At 42.0% G+C, this 18,172-nt stretch overlaps 1 protein-coding gene across 3 annotated transcripts in view; it reads right to left on the reverse strand.

Annotated features, from left to right (window-relative positions):
• itprid1 (ITPR interacting domain containing 1) overlaps window positions 1-18,172 on the reverse strand; it is a 96,777-nt gene that overhangs the window by 48,987 nt on the left and 29,618 nt on the right. For all 3 annotated transcript variants that reach the window (XM_038722506.1, XM_038722496.1, XM_038722514.1), the window contains exons 3-5: window positions 12,413-12,903; window positions 11,822-11,870; window positions 10-122 (exon numbers count right to left, since the gene is read on the reverse strand). In XM_038722506.1, the coding sequence (XP_038578434.1) occupies window positions 10-122; window positions 11,822-11,870; window positions 12,413-12,903 (653 nt within the window). The remainder of the gene's footprint in view (window positions 1-9; window positions 123-11,821; window positions 11,871-12,412; window positions 12,904-18,172) is intronic.

Consider the following 18,172-nt stretch of genomic DNA (forward strand, 5'->3'; position numbering starts at 1 on the left):
GGATGTGACCTTAATGTGATCAGGTCCTGGTGAAGCCTGCTGAGAGAGGGTAGGTATGAAGGGCTCCTCTAGAAAACCACTGCTGTCTGACTGGCAGCTGTTGGTCCGTATTACACCCTGTACTGCTCACACACGAGGGTGGAAGGGGAAAAGAGAAGGAAGGCAGGACAGTGCATTATAATCAGAACGTGTATCCAGGCCAAAGTTACTATTTGTGAAGGTTTTAAAGCGACAGTCCAGTACTTTGAGAAATTTTTCTTAATTCAAAGAGGCACAGAAATAGAATCCAAGGTGTATTTAGTTAGGGCTCGAGCATGAAACGTGCAAGATCCCTATTGAAACTGAAGGGATTAGTAGTGTTCAAACTGCGACGCAGTAGAACCCTTATATGTTTGTCTGTTTCAGTTAAGGTTCAAATCACGAAGCTAACTGTTTCATTTAGGGTGAAAAATCTTGTGCAACTCGCCCCTAGGTGGCGCTATTTAATTCGAAAAAATTCTTCCTGTATAACCACAAGTTACATTGACATGAAACCACAGCCGAATTGTTCAGCATGGTCCCCTGACTCCATGGACCAAAGTTGTCTCTCATGTGCCCATAGGTGGCGCTGTTATTGCAGATTAAAGGCGTAAAAAAAATCCCATTGACGAATGCAAGGCATCGCGTTTCCCAGTAAAGCGAAGTGGCTGGGAACCCTATTGTTTTCGCTAAGGTTTTTGTTAGGGGTCCAAGCCCAAGTGGGGCTGGGAACCGAGATTGCAAGGCATCGCGGTTCACAGATCCAGCAGAGCTGGGAACCCTATTGTAATCGTTCTCGTTAGGGCCCGAGCAAGAGCGTGCGAGGTCCCTATTGAATTTGTAAAGATTATTTAGGGCCCGAGCACGACCGTGCGAGGTCCCTATTGAATTTGTAAAGATTATTAGGGCCCAAGCACGACCGTGCGAGGTCCCTATTAAGATTATTTTTTTTTAGGGCCCGAGCACGACTGTGTGAGGTCCCTATTGAATTTGCTAAGATTATTTTTTTTTAGGGCCCGAGCACGACCGTGTGAGGTCCCTATTGAATTTGATAAGATTATATTTAGGGCCCGAGCACGACCGTGTGAGGTCCCTATTGAATTTGATAAGATTATATTTAGGGCCCGAGCACGACCGTGTAAGGTCCCTATTGAATTTGCTAAGATTATATATATATTTTTAGGGCCCGAGCATGACCGTGTGAGGTCCCTATTGAATTTGCGAAGATTATTAGGGCCCGAGCATGACTGTGCGAGGTCCCTATTGAATTTGCTAAGATTATATATATATTTTTAGGGCCCGAGCACGACCGTGCGAGGTTCCTATTGAATTTGCTCAGATTTTTATTAGGGCCCGAGCACGACCGTGCGAGGTCCCTATTGAATTTGCTCGGATTATATATATATTTTTTTTTTTTTTTCTGCAAAGTAGGCCCAAATGACATGGCCTAAACATACTCGAAAACTCACCAAAATTTGCAAACATGTCAGAACCGGTGAAAAATTTCGTATTCTACAAGTTTCGCACATGGGCGTGGCAAAATGACTCGCTAGCGCCACCTAGAAAATTGGAAATGATTAGCCCCTCGTTCACGTTCAACCTACATGTACGAAATTTTCTGGGGACATGTATCGTATCAAGACGCACAAAAAAGCCTCAAGAACCCATAGCCTAAAGTCAACAGGAAGTCGGCCATTTTGAATTTTATGGCCATTTTTGGATGATTTACATACTTCGTACTTTAACGAACTCCTCCTAGGGATTTAGTCGGATCGACGTCAAATTTCTGCTGTGCCTTCTAAAGGCATTGACGATGAAAAGTTGTGCTATTTGCGAGTTTTCGTCAATGGGCGTGTCCGTGGCGTCGATGATTCGCAATGAAACAGGAAGTTGTTGTAACTTCAGTGTACATGCTCACATCTGGACCAAACTGTACATGTAGGATGAGAGTCCCGCCCTGAACACATGTACATGCTGACATTCACCCACAGTCATAGCGCCACCTGCTGGCAACAGAAAGTGACTTTTAACGAAGCAGCCCCCGCCGCACGTTTCACCTACGTGCACGGATTTTCTGTGGTACGTGTATCTTGTCCAGACGCACAAAAAAGTCTCTTGGAGCCATAGCCTAAACCCAACAGGAAGTCGGCCATTTTGAATTTTACGTCAAATTTTGGATGATTTACACACTTCGTACTTTAACGAACTCCTCCTAGGGATTTAATCCGACCGACTTCAAATTTCTGCTGTGCCTTCTAAAGGCATTGAAGATGAAAAGTTGTGCTATTTGCAAGTTTTCGTCAATGGGTGTGTCCGTGGCGTGGCGTCAAAGATCAAGTCTTCGCCATGACACAGGAAGTTGTCGTAACTTCAGTGTATATGCTCACATCTGGACCAAACTGTACATGTAAGATGAGAGTCCCACCCTGAACACATGTACATGCCGACATTTACCCACAGTCATAGCGCCACCTGTTGGCAACAGGAAGTGACTTTTAACGAAGCAGCCCCCGCCGCACGTTTCACCTACGTGCACGAATTTTCTGTGGTACGTGTATCTTGTCCAGATGCACAAAAAAGCCTCTTGGAGCAATGCCCTAAAACCAACAGGAAGTCGGCCATTTTGAATTTTACGTCAAATTTTGGATGATTTACACACTTCGTACTTTAACGAACTCCTCATAGGGATTTAGTCCGACCGACCTCAAATTTCTGCTGTGCCTTCTAAAGGCATTGAAGATGAAAAATTGTGCTATCTGTGAATTTTCGTCAATGGGCGTGTCCGTGGCGTGGCGTCAAAGATCAAGTCTTCGCCATGACACAGGAAGTTGTCGTAACTTCAGTGTACATGCTCACATCTGGACCAAACTGTACACGTAGGATGAGAGTCCTGCCCTGAACACATGTACATGCCGACATTCACCCACAGTCATAGCGCCACCTGCTGGCAACAGGAAGTGACTTTTAACGAAGCAGCTCCCGCCGCATGTTTCACCTACGTGCACGAATTTTCTGTGGTACGTGTATCTTGTCCAGACGCACAAAAAAGCCTCATGGAGCAATGCCCTAAAACCAACAGGAAGTCGGCCATTTTGATGCTCACATCTGCACCAAACTTTACGCGCTTGATAACTCTCCCACCCCGCAGACATCTACACACCAATACCGATTTATATTCATAGCGGCAAGTGCTATGTAGCTCCACATAGGGGACACAGGAAGTGACATATAGCACCTTCATGTGGCATCGGAACCGTGCAGCAAATTCACAGCCGTACTGGCAGAGCTCCAGAATGTGCAACTCGGCCGGCTCACACCCGGACGCGCTACAAGTGCGAGGGCCCGCCCAACACTGCTTGCAGCTTTAATTATCTATTTATTATGTTATGGATTATTTTATTTGTAATATGATTAAAATGTAAAGGTACAACTGCACATAAGGTCCATTGTACCAACAAAAAATAGAGCCAGCGTAGAGGGGTAATAATCCGAGAAAAAACTAAATTTCCAAGATTAATCTACAAGTAAAAAACTTGAATATTCTCTGACAGACATGGAATAGGTCTGCCAGTAAGCTTCTCAACCTAACGCCACTCTCTGAGCTCATTCTGCCACTCTCAGCCCTGCCAGCCCCGATTATCTGCATCTTTTGTTGTAAATAAACTCCCTGAACCTGCCCACCTTGTGCAGTTTGCTTTTGGGTCCGAGTCTGAGCCGTGGCAGATCCAGAGCTTCTGCTAAAAGTGAAGCTGTCTCACCCTCCGGTTGATGATGTGTGAAGGATTTTGTGTGAAGACGTTAAATGGGCATTCATTTTAATTAATAAATTTGTAAACCTTGAAAAATCATGTTTTTCAAACTGCCTATAGCCCTATGCCTGCCTTGCAATTACTGTGATAGATCTAAAACATAGACCAATAGGTTGAATATTATCGAATGTAGTCTATACACATTTATGAAACAGACTTTGTCTAAAGTAGTCTTTAATTCTGAAACAGGTGTGTTTGGTCCCTCCCTTGTGCAGTTACTCGTAATTTTCCACAGCCGTGTATTGTTTAGCAAAAGTGATCATTATACATTTTTTCATAGGGTAAAAGTCTACTTTGATTTTGGAATTGATTAGGATAATTTTTGCAATAAATATTTTCATTTGGACTTTTAAACCTTTGTATGTGTAATTGTTTGTATGCCTAATGGAGACTGAAACAAACTGTAAGAAAGGTATGAACACCTTTTTATTCTACATTATTTAGACTGTGTTTAGTGTTGTGGAAATTGTTTCTTGCTGGTGAGGGAACTAACATGCATTAAAGATTAAATGTAAGAGGACACAATTTTCTGTCATAACATTTAGAATATAACTACTACTACTAAGTGTTCAGATAGCTCCCAATGTCAATACTGTTCCATTGCAGGCTCTTTCATATAGAATTCGTTTTGGTGCTCCTACTTTGTAATGTAGTCACCTGCACCTGGGGGAGAGAGAGAGAAAGGCACTCTCACACTATAATTCATACTGCGTAATAAAATGTCTACAACTGAAGAGATTAAAGTGATGAAAGAATTTAGTCTTTAAGATAATTGGGTAAACGCAAACTTGATTGACAGCATCACCTTGAGATGTTCAACCCATCTACAACATTTTGTGTTTCCAAGTTTTAAAATTTAAGTTGCACAAAAACATTTTAGCAGATAATAATTGGAAGAAAGTGTCACAGAATCCAAATAAAATGGAAAACTGACTTATTATAATCTGAACACCTCCATTGTCAGCAAGTCTGACTTGTCCCTGGAATTTCAGCTATTTAGAGCAGGTGACTTACTGACTGAGCTACTGGTGAGAGGTTGTTTCCATTCAGTTTCCTTCTGACTATGATATTTTTGTCAGTTTAGATTTAAAACGCTTACAGCAGTCAAAATGGTGACAAAATTCTGATTAAAAAATCAGACATCATTCTGCCGGTTTTGGGTGTGTCAATTATTTTGGTTGCATTTGATACAACACTGAGCAATGAAGAAAATATTGTGCATACTGTACAAGTTACGGCAAGATACTGAATATCACTGCAGACTCATCGTTTGACCGATCTAAAAGCCCTTTGCAACACTTGATATCGGCCATCTAAAGAATGTCTGTGTTGACTTTGGTAGCGTCTGAAGAAGGATGTGGAGATATAGATGTTTATTGAATTAGCATATTCTGAAAAATATAGTGACTGACTTCTGATTTTTTGCATTGAGGCAAACATTTGTCACATATCAGTGGATGTGCTGAAAATATTTCAGCTCTCTAGGACATACGGGGGATTTTTATTTTATTTTTTGAAGTTTGAAATGAGAGATGTCTACAAATTTACATTTGTTGTAATAAGCCACGCCCACTTTGAGCAATCATTACCAAATTTTATGCAACAACTGAGTAGTGACCCTAGATCATACAATCCGAATTTTGTACAAATCCATGCAGCAAATTACGAGGTATAAAGTTTTTGCAAGGCCCTCTAGTGGAAGAATATCCCAGGACTGCTCAGCGAAGCTCAGACTGAGCATCTGAACAGACGTTTGGTTACAATAGCTTAAGCCAATTTTGATTTACGGGCATTTATGTAAAATTCCACATAAAGACACAAAAGTAAATTAAAGCTGCAAGCAGCGTTGGGCGGGCCCTCGCACTTGTAAGCGCGTCCGCGTGTGAGCCGGCCGAGTTGCATATTCTGGAGCTCTGCCGGTGCGGCTGTGAATTTCCTACGCGGTTATGTCGCCGCATGTAGGTGCTATATGTCACTTCCTGTGTCCCCTATGTGGAGCTACATAGCACTTGCCGCTATGAATATAAATCGGTATTGACGTGTAGATGTCTGGGGGTCAGAGAGTTATCAAGCACGCAAAGTTTGGTTCAGATGTGAGCATGTACACTGAACAATAATGTACCCAAACAATAAAATAAATTCCTTTTATATTTCCCTGCCTTGTTGTTTATGTGTACATACAGAGGAAGAATGTGATAACAGCACACATTTCATCGTTACTGTGTGCTGTACCGCAGTTCTGTGTCCATGCATGCAGCAAACTGAAAGCACTGTCTGTCGGAGCGTCTACGTGAAAAGAGAAGGAAGACATGGCTGGTAGTGTCTTCAGAGTTGTTAAACACCTCAGCGCACTGAAGGAAGCCATCTGACTGTGTGAGGGGCAAGATCGTTGATGTCTGCAGGCAGAGTAGGCCTAGAGCTCTCCTGTCTGACTGGTCCACCAATAGCAGAGAAGATGACCCCTTGAGACACAGCCCCTCCTCATTTGCATAATGAGTCAGAAATGCATACAGAAATTTAAAAAGGACAGGCAGAAATAAATACCATGGGTGAAAATAAATAAGGTAGAAAAATACAAAGGAAGAATAAAACAGACAAAAATATTAAAACACACACATAAATAAATATATTAAAAAAATTAGTAAGAAAATAAAGTTGAAGATTATAAGGGAGAATAAATAAATAAGGTAATTATAACAAAGGTGAATAAGTAAAGGCACTAATTAAAATATATACATTTATGTCTCCTTGTATAATTTAATTAATACCAACATTTATTTATTTACTTTATTTTTTTGTGTATTTAATTGGAAGCTTATTTATTTAGTGAGCATTTATTTATTTCTGTATTTATTTCTGACTGTGTCAGGATCGGTCCTCCATAGCGGGGTGGGAGAGTTATCAAGCACGTAAAGTTTGGTTAAGATGTTAGCATGTACACTGAAGTTACAACAACTTCCTGTGTCATGGCCAAGACTTGATCTTTGACGCCACGCCACGGACACACCCATTGACGAAAACTCGCAAATAGCACAACTTTTCATCTTCAATGCCTTTAGAAGGCACAGCAGAAATTTGAAGTCGGTCGGACTAAATCCCTAGGAGGAGTTCGTTAAAGTACGAAGTGTGTAAATCATCCAAAATTTGACGTAAAATTCAAAATGGCCGACTTCCTGTTGATTTTAGGGCATCGCTCCGAGAGGCTTTTTTGTGCGTCTGGACAAGATACACGTACCACAGAAAATTTGTGCACGTAGGTGAAACGTGCGGCGGGGGCTGCTTCGTTAAAAGTCACTTCCTTTTGCCAGCAGGTGGCGCTATGACTGTGGGTGAATATCAGCATGTACATGTGTTCAGGGCGGGACTCTCATCCTACATGTACAGTTTGGTCCAGATGTGAGCATGTACACTGAAGCTACGACAACTTCCGTGTCATGGCGAAGAGTTGATCTTTGACGCCACGCCACGGACACGCCCATTGACGAAAACTTGCAAATAGCACAACTTTTCATCTTCAATGCCTTTAGAAGGCACAGCAGAAATTTGAGGTCGGTCGGACTAAATCCCTAGGAGGAGTTCGTTAAAGTACGAAGTGTGTAAATCATCCAAAATTTGACGTAAAATTCAAAATAGCCGACTTCCTGTTGGGTTTAGGCTATGGCTCCAAGAGACTTTTTTGTGCGTCTGGACAAGATACACGTACCACAGAAAATTCGTGCACGTAGGTGAAACATGCGGCGGGGGCTGCTTCGTTAAAGGTCACTTTCTATTGCCAGCAGGTGGCGCTATGACTGTGGGTGAATGTCAGCATGTACATGTGTTCAGCGCGGGACTCTCATCCTAGATGTACAGTTTGGTCCAGATGTGAGCATGTACACTGAAGTTACAACAACTTCCTGTTTCATAGCGAATCATCGACGCCACGGACACGCCCATTGACGAAAACGCGCAAATAGCACAACTTTTCATCGTCAATGCCTTTAGAAGGCACAGCAGAAATTTGACGTCGATCCGACTAAATCCCTAGGAGGAGTTCGTTAAAGTACGAAGTGTGTAAATCATCCAAAAATGGCCGTAAAATTCAAAATGGCCGACTTCCTGTTGACTTTAGGCTATGGATTCTTGAGGCTTTTTTGTGCGTCTTGATATGATACATGTCCCCAGAAAATTTCGTACATGTAGGTTGAACGTGAACGAGGGGCTAATTTTTCCAATTTTCTAGGTGGCGCTAGCGAGTCATTTTGCAACGCCCATGTGCGAAACTTGTAGAATACGAAATTTTTCACCGGTTCTGACACGTTTGCAAATTTTGGTGAGTTTTCGAGAATGTTTAGGCCATGTCAGTTGAGCCTACTTTGCAGAAAAAAGAAAAAAAAAAAAAAAATTAAAGCTGCAAGCAGCGTTGGGCGGGCCCTCGCACTTATAAGCGCGTCCGCGTGTGAGCCGGCCGAGTTGCATATTCTGGAGCTCTGCCGGTGCGGCTGTGAATTTGCTACGCGGTTATGACGCCGCATGAAGGTGTTATATGTCACTTCCTGTGTCCCCTATGTGGAGCTACATAGCACTTGCCGCTATGAATATAAATCGGTGTTGGCGTGTAGATGTCTGCGGGGTGGGAGAGTTATCAAGCACGTAAAGTTTGTTTCAGATGTGAGCATGTACACTGAACAATAATGTACCCAAACAATAAAATAAATTCCTTTTATATTTCCCTGCCTTGTTGTTTATGTGTACATACAGAGGAAGAATGTGAGAACAGCACACATTTCATCGTTACTGTGTGCTGTACCGCAGTTCTGTGTCCATGCATGCAGCAAACTGAAAGCACCGTCTGTCGGAGCGTCTACGTGAAAAGAGAAGGAAGACATTGCTGGTAGTATTGTCTTCAGAGTTGTTAAACACCTCAGCGCACTGAAGGAAGCCATCTGACTGTGTGAGGGGCAAGATCGTTGATGTCTGCAGGCAGAGTAGGAGCTCTCCTGTCTGACTGGTCCACCAATAGCAGAGAAGATGACCCCTTGAGACACAGCCCCTCCTCATTTGCATAATGAGGCAGAAATGCATACAAAAATTTAAAAAAGACAGGCAGAAATAAATACCATGGGTGAAAATAAATAAGGTAAATAAATACAAAGGAAGAATAAAACAGACAAAAATATTAAAACACACACATAAATAAATACATTAAAAAAATTGTAATAAATAAAGTTGAATAAACAAATAAGGTAATTATAACAAAGGTGAATAGTAAAGGCACTAATTAAAATATACATTTATGTCTCCTTGTATAATTTAATTACTACCTACATTTATTTATTTACTTTATTTTTTTGTGTATTTAATTGGATGCTTATTTATTTATTGAGCATTTATTTATTTCTGTATTTATTTCTGACTGTGTCAGGATCGGTCCTCCATAACGGGGTGGGAGAGTTATCAAGCACGTAAAGTTTGGTTCAGATGTGAGCATGTACACTGAAGTTACAACAACTTCCTGTGTCATGGCGAAGACTTGATCTCTGACGCCACGCCACGGACACACCCATTGACGAAAACTCGCAAATAGCACAACTTTTCATCTTCAATGCCTTTAGAAGGCACAGCACAAATTTGAAGTCGGTCGGACTAAATCCCTAGGAGGAGTTCGTTAAAGTACGAAGTGTGTAAATCATCCAAAATTTGACGTAAAATTCAAAATGGCCTACTTCCTGTTGATTTTAGGGCATCGCTCCAAGAGGCTTTTTTGTGCGTCTGGACAAGATACACGTACCACAGAAAATTCGTGCACGTAGGTAAAACGTGCGGCGGGGGCTGCTTCGTTAAAAGTCACTTCCTGTTGCCAGCAGGTGGCGCTATGACTGTCTGTGAATGTCAGCATGTACATGTGTTCAGGGCGGGACTCTCATCCTACATGTACAGTTTGGTCCAGATGTGAGCATGTACACTGAAGTTACGACAACTTCCGTGTCATGGCGAAGAGTTGATCTTTGACGCCACGCCACGGACACGCCCATTGACGAAAACTTGCAAATAGCACAACTTTTCATCTTCAATGCCTTTAGAAGGCACAGCACAAATTTGAGGTCGGTCGGACTAAATCCCTAGGAGGAGTTCGTTAAAGTACGAAGTGTGTAAATCATCCAAAATTTGACGTAAAATTCAAAATGGCCGACTTCCTGTTGGGTTTAGGCTATGGCTCCAAGAGACTTTTTTGTGCGTCTGGACAAGATACACGTACCACAGAAAATTCGTGCACGTAGGTAAAACGTGCGGCGGGGGCTGCTTCGTTAAAATTCACTTCCTGTTGCCAGCAGGTGGCGCTATGACTGTGGGTGAATGTCAGCATGTACATGTGTTCAGGGCGGGACTCTCATCCTACATGTACAGTTTGGTCCAGATGTGAGCATGTACACTGAAGTTACGACAACTTCCGTGTCATGGCGAAGAGCTGATCTTTGACGCCACGCCACGGACACGCCCATTGACGAAAACTTGCAAATAGCACAACTTTTCATCTTCAATGCCTTTAGAAGGCACAGCACAAATTTGAGGTCGGTCGGACTAAATCCCTAGGAGGAGTTCGTTAAAGTACGAAGTGTGTAAATCATCCAAAATTTGACGTAAAATTCAAAATGGCTGACTTCCTGTTGGGTTTAGGCTATGGCTCCAAGAGACTTTTTTGTGCGTCTGGACAAGATACACGTACCACAGAAAATCCGTGCACGTAGGTGAAACGTGCGGCGGGGGCTGCTTCGTTAAAGGTCACTTTCTGTTGCCAGCAGGTGGCGCTATGACTGTGGGTGAATGTCGGCATGTACATGTGTTCAGGGCGGGACTCTCATCCTACATGTACAGTTTGGTCCGGATGTGAGCATGTACACTGAAGTTACAACAACTTCCTGTTTCATTGCGAATCATCGACGCCACGGACACGCCCATTGACGAAAACGCGCAAATAGCACAACTTTTCATCGTCAATGCCTTTAGAAGGCACAGCAGAAATTTGACGTCGATCCGACTAAATCCCTAGGAAGAGTTCGTTAAAGTACGAAGTATGTAAATCATCCAAAAATGGCCATAAAATTCAAAATGGCCGACTTCCTGTTGACTTTAGGCTATGGGTTCTTGAGGCTTTTTTGTGCGTCTTGATACGATACATGTCCCCAGAAAATTTCGTACATGTAGGTTGAACGTGAACGAGGGGCTAATCATTTCCAATTTTCTAGGTGGCGCTAGCGAGTCATTTTGCCACGCCCATGTGTGAAACTTGTAGAATACGAAATTTTTCACCGGTTCTGACATGTTTGCAAATTTTGGTGAGTTTTCGAGTATGTTTAGGCCATGTCATTTGGGCCTACTTTGCAGAAAAAAAAAATATATATATATATATATATAATCCGAGCAATTTCAATAGGGACCTCGCACGGTCGTGCTCGGGCCCTAATAATCCGAGCAAATTCAATAGGGACCTCACACGGTCGTGCTCGGGCCCTAAAAATTATGAAAAAAAAAATAGATTGACGCATCAAAATTCTTTTGACAACTTTTGATTAGCGACGTCCGTGGTAATCTTGCCAAAGTTTCAGGTTGATTGGCAAAACCATCTGGGATGAGTTTGCAAAAATACGTTTTGGGAAAAGTGATAAAAACTCACATAATTTGACATTTTTAGAGCATTGAAGCAAAGATGCAGATGAATCCAGAGAGTAAAATGACGAAAGAAGTTTGATTCTAAACAAAGCTGTTTTCAAGATAATTGCAAGAACGTATTGTTATTGTTATAACTGTTATAGCACCACCATGAGTTCTGTCAGTGCCATTTTTGCCTGAGTAGTGCGTGAAATTTTCAACCTACCTGACAATTTTGGTGAGTTTTTGTGAGGGAGTCTTTGCTGCCCAAACACTTTTAGCGGAGAAAAAGAAGAAGAAAGAAGAACAAGAACAAGAAGATGAAGAAGTAAAGAAGAATGAGAACAAAACCATTAATGACCCACCGTTTTCTGCTCCTCTCGTGTAGACACTACATTCATCAAAACTGTGGATCTGGAATGAAATATGAAAGACAACATCAACAAACTTTAAATGGGAAAAATAGTAGAACACACACCTCAGTTTCAGCTTTGGCTTTTTATAATCTAATGCAATATATTTGCAAACTCTTTGTAACAAATATGTTATACGTCATATGGGAAGATATCATTTTTGTTGATACAGAAATGTGTTGATTCATTCAACCCTTTAATCACTTGGAGGTTAGTGACTTTGGATTGGACTGCATGATATTAAGAGGTGCCCTCTCATCTCAACCCTGTCCACTATTAATTGCATCCAATAATGGATGTTTTCATTGCCAGGAGCAGATAGGTGAAGCAAACGGAAAAAAATGATTTAGAATATGAACATTTTGCATGTATGAATTGTATCATTGTAAAAAAAAATTGTGGCCATAATAGTGGCCAGCATATGTTTCCTCCAAAAAGTCAATATGAAGTAAATTACTGGAGACACAAATATACATAGATATCTTGCAGACAAACCACCCTGCTCTAACCAGTGTTGCTTTGAACTGTTGCAGTTCCACTTACCTCCTCTATTTCAAATGATTCCCTGGCTGGCCCAAGGCTCTTCTTCCTCTGTGAAAAAGTGCTGACCATCAGGGGTTGACCTTCCATCAGGGGCAAGTGTGTGAGTGCTTCATAGGCTTTCGAAGAAACCATGTGAGGCTGACGGTCTGGACCAGTTCCTTGCTCCTCTGCCAAAGGACACAGACACACAGTCTCCAGAAGTCCAGGTTTGACTCTTTTTAAGGAGACTTTCTTGTCTGCAAGGCTGGGTGGAATTTGCAGTGACTCATGTGGAGCACAGGGAGGAGAGGTTGCAGCAGGTGTCGTTAGGTCCTGGGTTTTATGGTTGTGGATTTGGCTAAGTGACTTCTTTGATGCTCGTCTGAACAGCATGCCCATCTGCCTCCTCCTCTCCCGGGTCTCAGGAGGAAGGGAGGGGGAGGACGAAGACCCCACCAAGGAGGAGAATGCTGTAGTTACCTGTTGGAGAACCTCGAGTTGTCTAAAACGATCTGAAAGGAGGCAGGAGACGAGACAAGGAAAAAGTTTGCCAAAACATTTGAAATGAGTAGACATTGAAGAAGTAACTCACCACAGCATTATCCACTGATATTACTCCAGATCTGACATTTCTAAAGCATAGTTTTGGAATTTGTGATGTCATTACTTTAGAAAATGTCTATTTATGTATATTGTTTGTATATTAGATTTCAAAGTACTTATGTGGATATTTTTGCCACATCTCAAATTAACTACATCAGGGTTAGTGTTAGTTCACAACAGTCTTAACCTGTTGCTGGACATATGCAAAACTGGTAGTCCTCACAACTTTGTAAGTCGGTGTTTGACTCGATAAATAAATTCAGTTGATCTGGGCATTCCTTGTGTGGGCTGGTCTTCTTGTATGAGCGGTCATGAGCGTCTTTAATAATACAGTTCTAATAGAGACTAAATCCATCATCTCCTGCCCTCAACTGGTACCAACTTATCTCTAAACTGAGGAACCTTAGAAACAGCTGTAAAACCTGATATATATTTAGACTGCTTTGCTCTCATCAATCTTCACAAACTAACTTCAATAATTTCTTCCAGCACCACCTTGAGGAATCTCGGATTTATCTTGATCAGGACATGTTCTTTAACTCTCACATAAAACAAATTTCAGGGTCTGCCTTTTTTCACCTACATAATATTGCAAATATCAGGAACATCCTGTCTCAAAATGATGCAGAAAAACTAGTCCATGCATTTGTTACTTCTAGGCTGAATTATTGCAGTTCTTTATTATCAGTCAAGTCCATTAATGATCCAGAATGCTGCGACACATGTTCTGATGACCCAACAAGCAATTTTGTTTTTAAAAGATGTCTAATAGGCATCTAAACACAGCCGATACATCTAGGCTAAAACAGGGCTGAAATTGGGCTGTCAGTGAAAGTTTAGTAGATGTCTAACAATTGACTATTCTTTTGAATGGCTACAGACCACCAAATAATGGATAAAGGATTCTTTTGATTCAAATATAATAGGTTCTCATAAATGGATATTTATCCATACAAATTAAATACAAAGATTTTATTAAGAAAAAGGATTACAACGTAGAGAACTTATGATGATACAACATGAATATAAAGGAATTAATGACAAAATTAAATTTACCATTATTAAGCACATAAAGTTTGGTACAGATTTGAGCATGTACAGTGAAGTTACGACGACTTCCTGTTTCATGGCAATGCATGGTACTTCACCGCCACACCATGGACGTTTAAAGAAGACTCACAAGCTTTACAACATGACATCATCAATGTGTTAAGGGTTTGTTGAGACAGTTTTGAAGTAGCTATAGCCAACCTGGAAGAAGTGGTTCATCCAGCATAAAAGTAGTCACTTCCTGTTGCCAATAGGTGGCGCTTTATTGGTGAATATGGACTTGTGGATGTATTCAGGGCGGGACTCTTATCAAACATATAAACTTAGATGTGAGCATCTACACTGAAATTACAACAACTTCCTGTTTCATAGCGAATCATCAATACTGGACGCCACCCCACGGGCACGCTCGTCGACTGGTAGTAACCGTTTGTACAACATTCAATCGACAATGGGTTTAGACTGCACAGCGAAAATCTGAAGTCGATCGGACTAACTTTCTAGGAGAAGTTTGTTAAAGTATGGAGCCTTTAATTCGGCAAAAATGACCATTAAATCCAAAATGGCTGACTTCTTGTTTTGTTTAGGCAATGGCTCCAAGAGGCTTTTTTTGCGCCCGTGTAGCGCGTCGAGGTGTGAGGCGGCCGCATGGCATATTCTGGAGCTCTGCCGGTGCGGCTGTGAATTTGCTACACGCTTCGGACGCTGCATGAAGGTATTATACGTTACTTCCTGTGTCCCCTTTGTGGCGTGTAGTGTACAGTGCTTGTGCATTTTAACAGTTTAAAATAGCACTGTAGCAGCAGGGCAGAGGGTCAGTGACCTCCTAAGGAGAGAGCAGTGATTGGTGGTTATGTAGGGACTGAACCCTTCTATAGAATTTGACCTCTAACCCCTTGTTTTGTTACCTCATAATAGTACTGTACCCTTCTATGGGTTTGAGCTTTATTTTGCAGACTCAAACCCTTTTATGGTACCTAACAGATACCTAAACATATCCTATATAAGCTATGTTTGATGTACAGAGAGACAGAGTGGTCATCGGGCTGGGTCACTCTCCAAGCTGCTGCAGAGCTTGTAATTGATGCTGAACTCCAACACATCATCGCAGCTTTATTGTTTGGACACCACAGGCGCTATGAATATAAATTAATATTGGCGTGTGGATGTCTTCGGGTGGGACAATTATCAAGCACATAAAGTTTGGTTCAGATCTGAGCATGTACACTGAAGTTACAACAACTTCCTGTGTACAGAGTGTGTAAATCACCCAAAAATTGCCGTAAAATTCAAAATGGCCAACTTCCTGTTGGGTTTAGGGCATCGCTCCAAGAGGCTTTTTGGTACGCCTGGACATGATACATGTGCCACAGAAATTTCATACATATAGGTCAAACGTGCTGCGGGGGCTGCTTCGTTAAAGGTCACTTCCTGTTGCCAGCAGGTGGCGCTATGACTGTGGGTGAATGTCGGCATGTACATGTGTTCAGGGCGGGACTCTCATCCTACATGTACAGTTTTGTGCAGATGTGAGCATATAAACTGAAGTTGTTGTCATGATCCTGTCTGTGTGTCTTGTTTGGGAATCTGGGTTTTGGTTCTATATCTTTCTTCTTAGTCCTGGTCCTTAGTTCATGTTTTAGTATTAACTCCTAGTTCTTGTTTACATTATTTTGGTTTAGTCTCCTCTGTACTCTGTGTTCTAGTTCTGTGTTCTCATTCAGGTTCTGGCACTTTGTAACTTGTGTGTTTCTGTCCATGTTGGTTATTAATTTTGTCCCCTGTCTGCCTGTCAAGTGTTCTCTCTGTTTTCCCCCGCTCTCTCTCTGCCTGCCTGTGTCTCGTTAGCCTCATGTCTGTCACCTGTGTTGCCCCGGCCCTGCTCGTTAGTCCCTGTGTGTGTGTGTGTGTGTGTGTGTGTGTGTGTATACCTGGTGTTTCTGTCTTGTCTTTGTCTGGTCATTATACAGTGTTTGCAGTGTTCTTGTCGTGAGGAGAAGCTCTGTCTGAATATCTGCCTGAAACCTTGTCAACCTGTATTTGGATTCTTGTGGATTCTTTTGGACTCAGCCACTGATAGTAAGTGCGCTCGCCTTTGGTTAATAAATCTTTGAACTATACCTGCCAGTTGTGTGTTCTGCATTTGGGTCCTCCAACCTGCCCCTCCACACTCACTGTAACAGTTACAATAACTTCCTGTTTCATGGTGAATCATCAACGCCACGGACGTGTGGGTCCATGAGGTTTTAGACTGCACAGCACAAATCTGAAGTCGGTCGGACTAAATCCCTAGGAGGAGTGTGTAAATCATCCAAAAATTACCATCAAATTCAAAATGTCTGACTTCCTGTTGGGTTTGGAGCATCACTCCAAAAGGCTTTTTGGTACGTCTGGACATGATACATGTACCACAGAAATTTCATACATGTAGGTCAAATGTGCAGCGGGGGCTGCTTCGTTAAAGGTCACTTCCTGTTGCCAGCAGGTGGCGCCATGACTGTGGGTAAATGTCGGCATGTAAATGCGCTCAGGGCGGGACTCTCATCCTACATGTACAGTTTGGTGCAGATGTGAGCATGTATACTGAAGTTATAATAACTCTTATAATAGCTCATAGTACATATCACATCAATGGGGTAAATACCTAGGGAAGGAAGTAGGAGTTGAAAAAGTGCAATCAAAACAAAAAAGTGCAATCAATACAAGATAATTGTAGGGGATAGAAGAAGAAGAGCACAGGAAGTGCATTTTAGAGGTTAGGAGTTAGAGGTGTTATAAGAGGAAGTGTTTTCGGAAGAGATGAGTTTTCAAGAGCATCTTGAAGTTAGAGAGGGATGCCCCTGCTCTGATGGTGTGTGGTAGCTCGTTCCACCATCGTGGTGTCACAGATGAGAATAGCCAGGACTGGGATTGCTTTGTGTGAAGGGATGGCAGAGCCTGGAGGCGTTCGTTGGAGGAGCGTAGCGGCCGAGAAGGAACATAAGTTTGTATTATGGAGTTTAGGTAGATGGGTGCATACCCAGTAGTCACTCTGTATGCAAGCATTAGTGACTTGAATTTGATTCTGGAGGCCACGGGGAGCCAGTGGAGGTCACTGTCTTCTCCTAGGAAATTAATTGGATCGACGTCAAATTTTTGTTGTGGAATCTTCAGGCACAGACGATGAAAAGTTGTGCTATCTGTGAGTTTTCGTCAAAGGGCGTGTCGGTAGTGTGTCCTACAATATCGATGAATCGCCATAAAAGAGGAAGTTGTCATAACTTCATTCCACATGCTCAGATCTGTACCAAACTTTACATGGTTGATAAGAGTCTCGCCCTGAACACATCTAGATGCCAAAATTCACTCAATGTGATAGCCCCACCTAATGGCAACAGGAAGTAAGCCATTTCTGACAAAAATCATTTAATTTAAATGCCATTTTCGCATGTTGGTACATAACATATAATTGGCTGGTGTTGTTAAGCGGCACCTAGGGGACACAAGAGGTGACGTTTAACTCCTTTGTGACCAGTCCGAAACGCTTCATAATTCATAGCCGCGTCCATCAACCTCTGTCCACTGCGCTGCATCACGTTCCCAACACACGTCCCAGCATGAGAGCCCATCCAACGCTGCTTGCAGCTTTAACTGAATTTTTATTTTAACACGTTATGTGTTTTTATTCCACAGAAACCTACATGCTGTTGCTCACTGTGTGTAAAGTATGACGGATGTGTCTTCTTCTCCAGTTATGAAACCTAATAACCACAAACTATGTGCTACCATATTGCCAATATGTAGTCTACCTGTGGTATTTTAATGCAGGCTAATCAGAATCAGCTTTATTGCCAGGTATGTGTACACATACAAGGAATTTGACTCTGGATTGTACATTGCTCACGATGTGCTTACTTATACAATAATCAAATCAGACACAGGCTACAGTATAGAACACATATACACACACACTAAACAAAAACAATATAGTCAGATTGAGACAATAGTGCGCAGAGCAGAGTGCAAAGGATGCAGGAGTAAATTATTACCATTATTTTTATTATGTACATGTCGGAGGTGGATGAGATATACAGGTGCACATACACATACATGTACACAGTGTGATGTAGCATAGTGCAAAGGAAGCTG

The sequence above is a fragment of the Micropterus salmoides genome, unplaced genomic scaffold (genome assembly GCF_014851395.1).
Source record: "Micropterus salmoides isolate LMB-PRFRI ecotype aquatic unplaced genomic scaffold, ASM1485139v1 Ms_hic_scaffold_1, whole genome shotgun sequence".
NCBI lineage: Eukaryota > Metazoa > Chordata > Actinopteri > Centrarchiformes > Centrarchidae > Micropterus > Micropterus salmoides.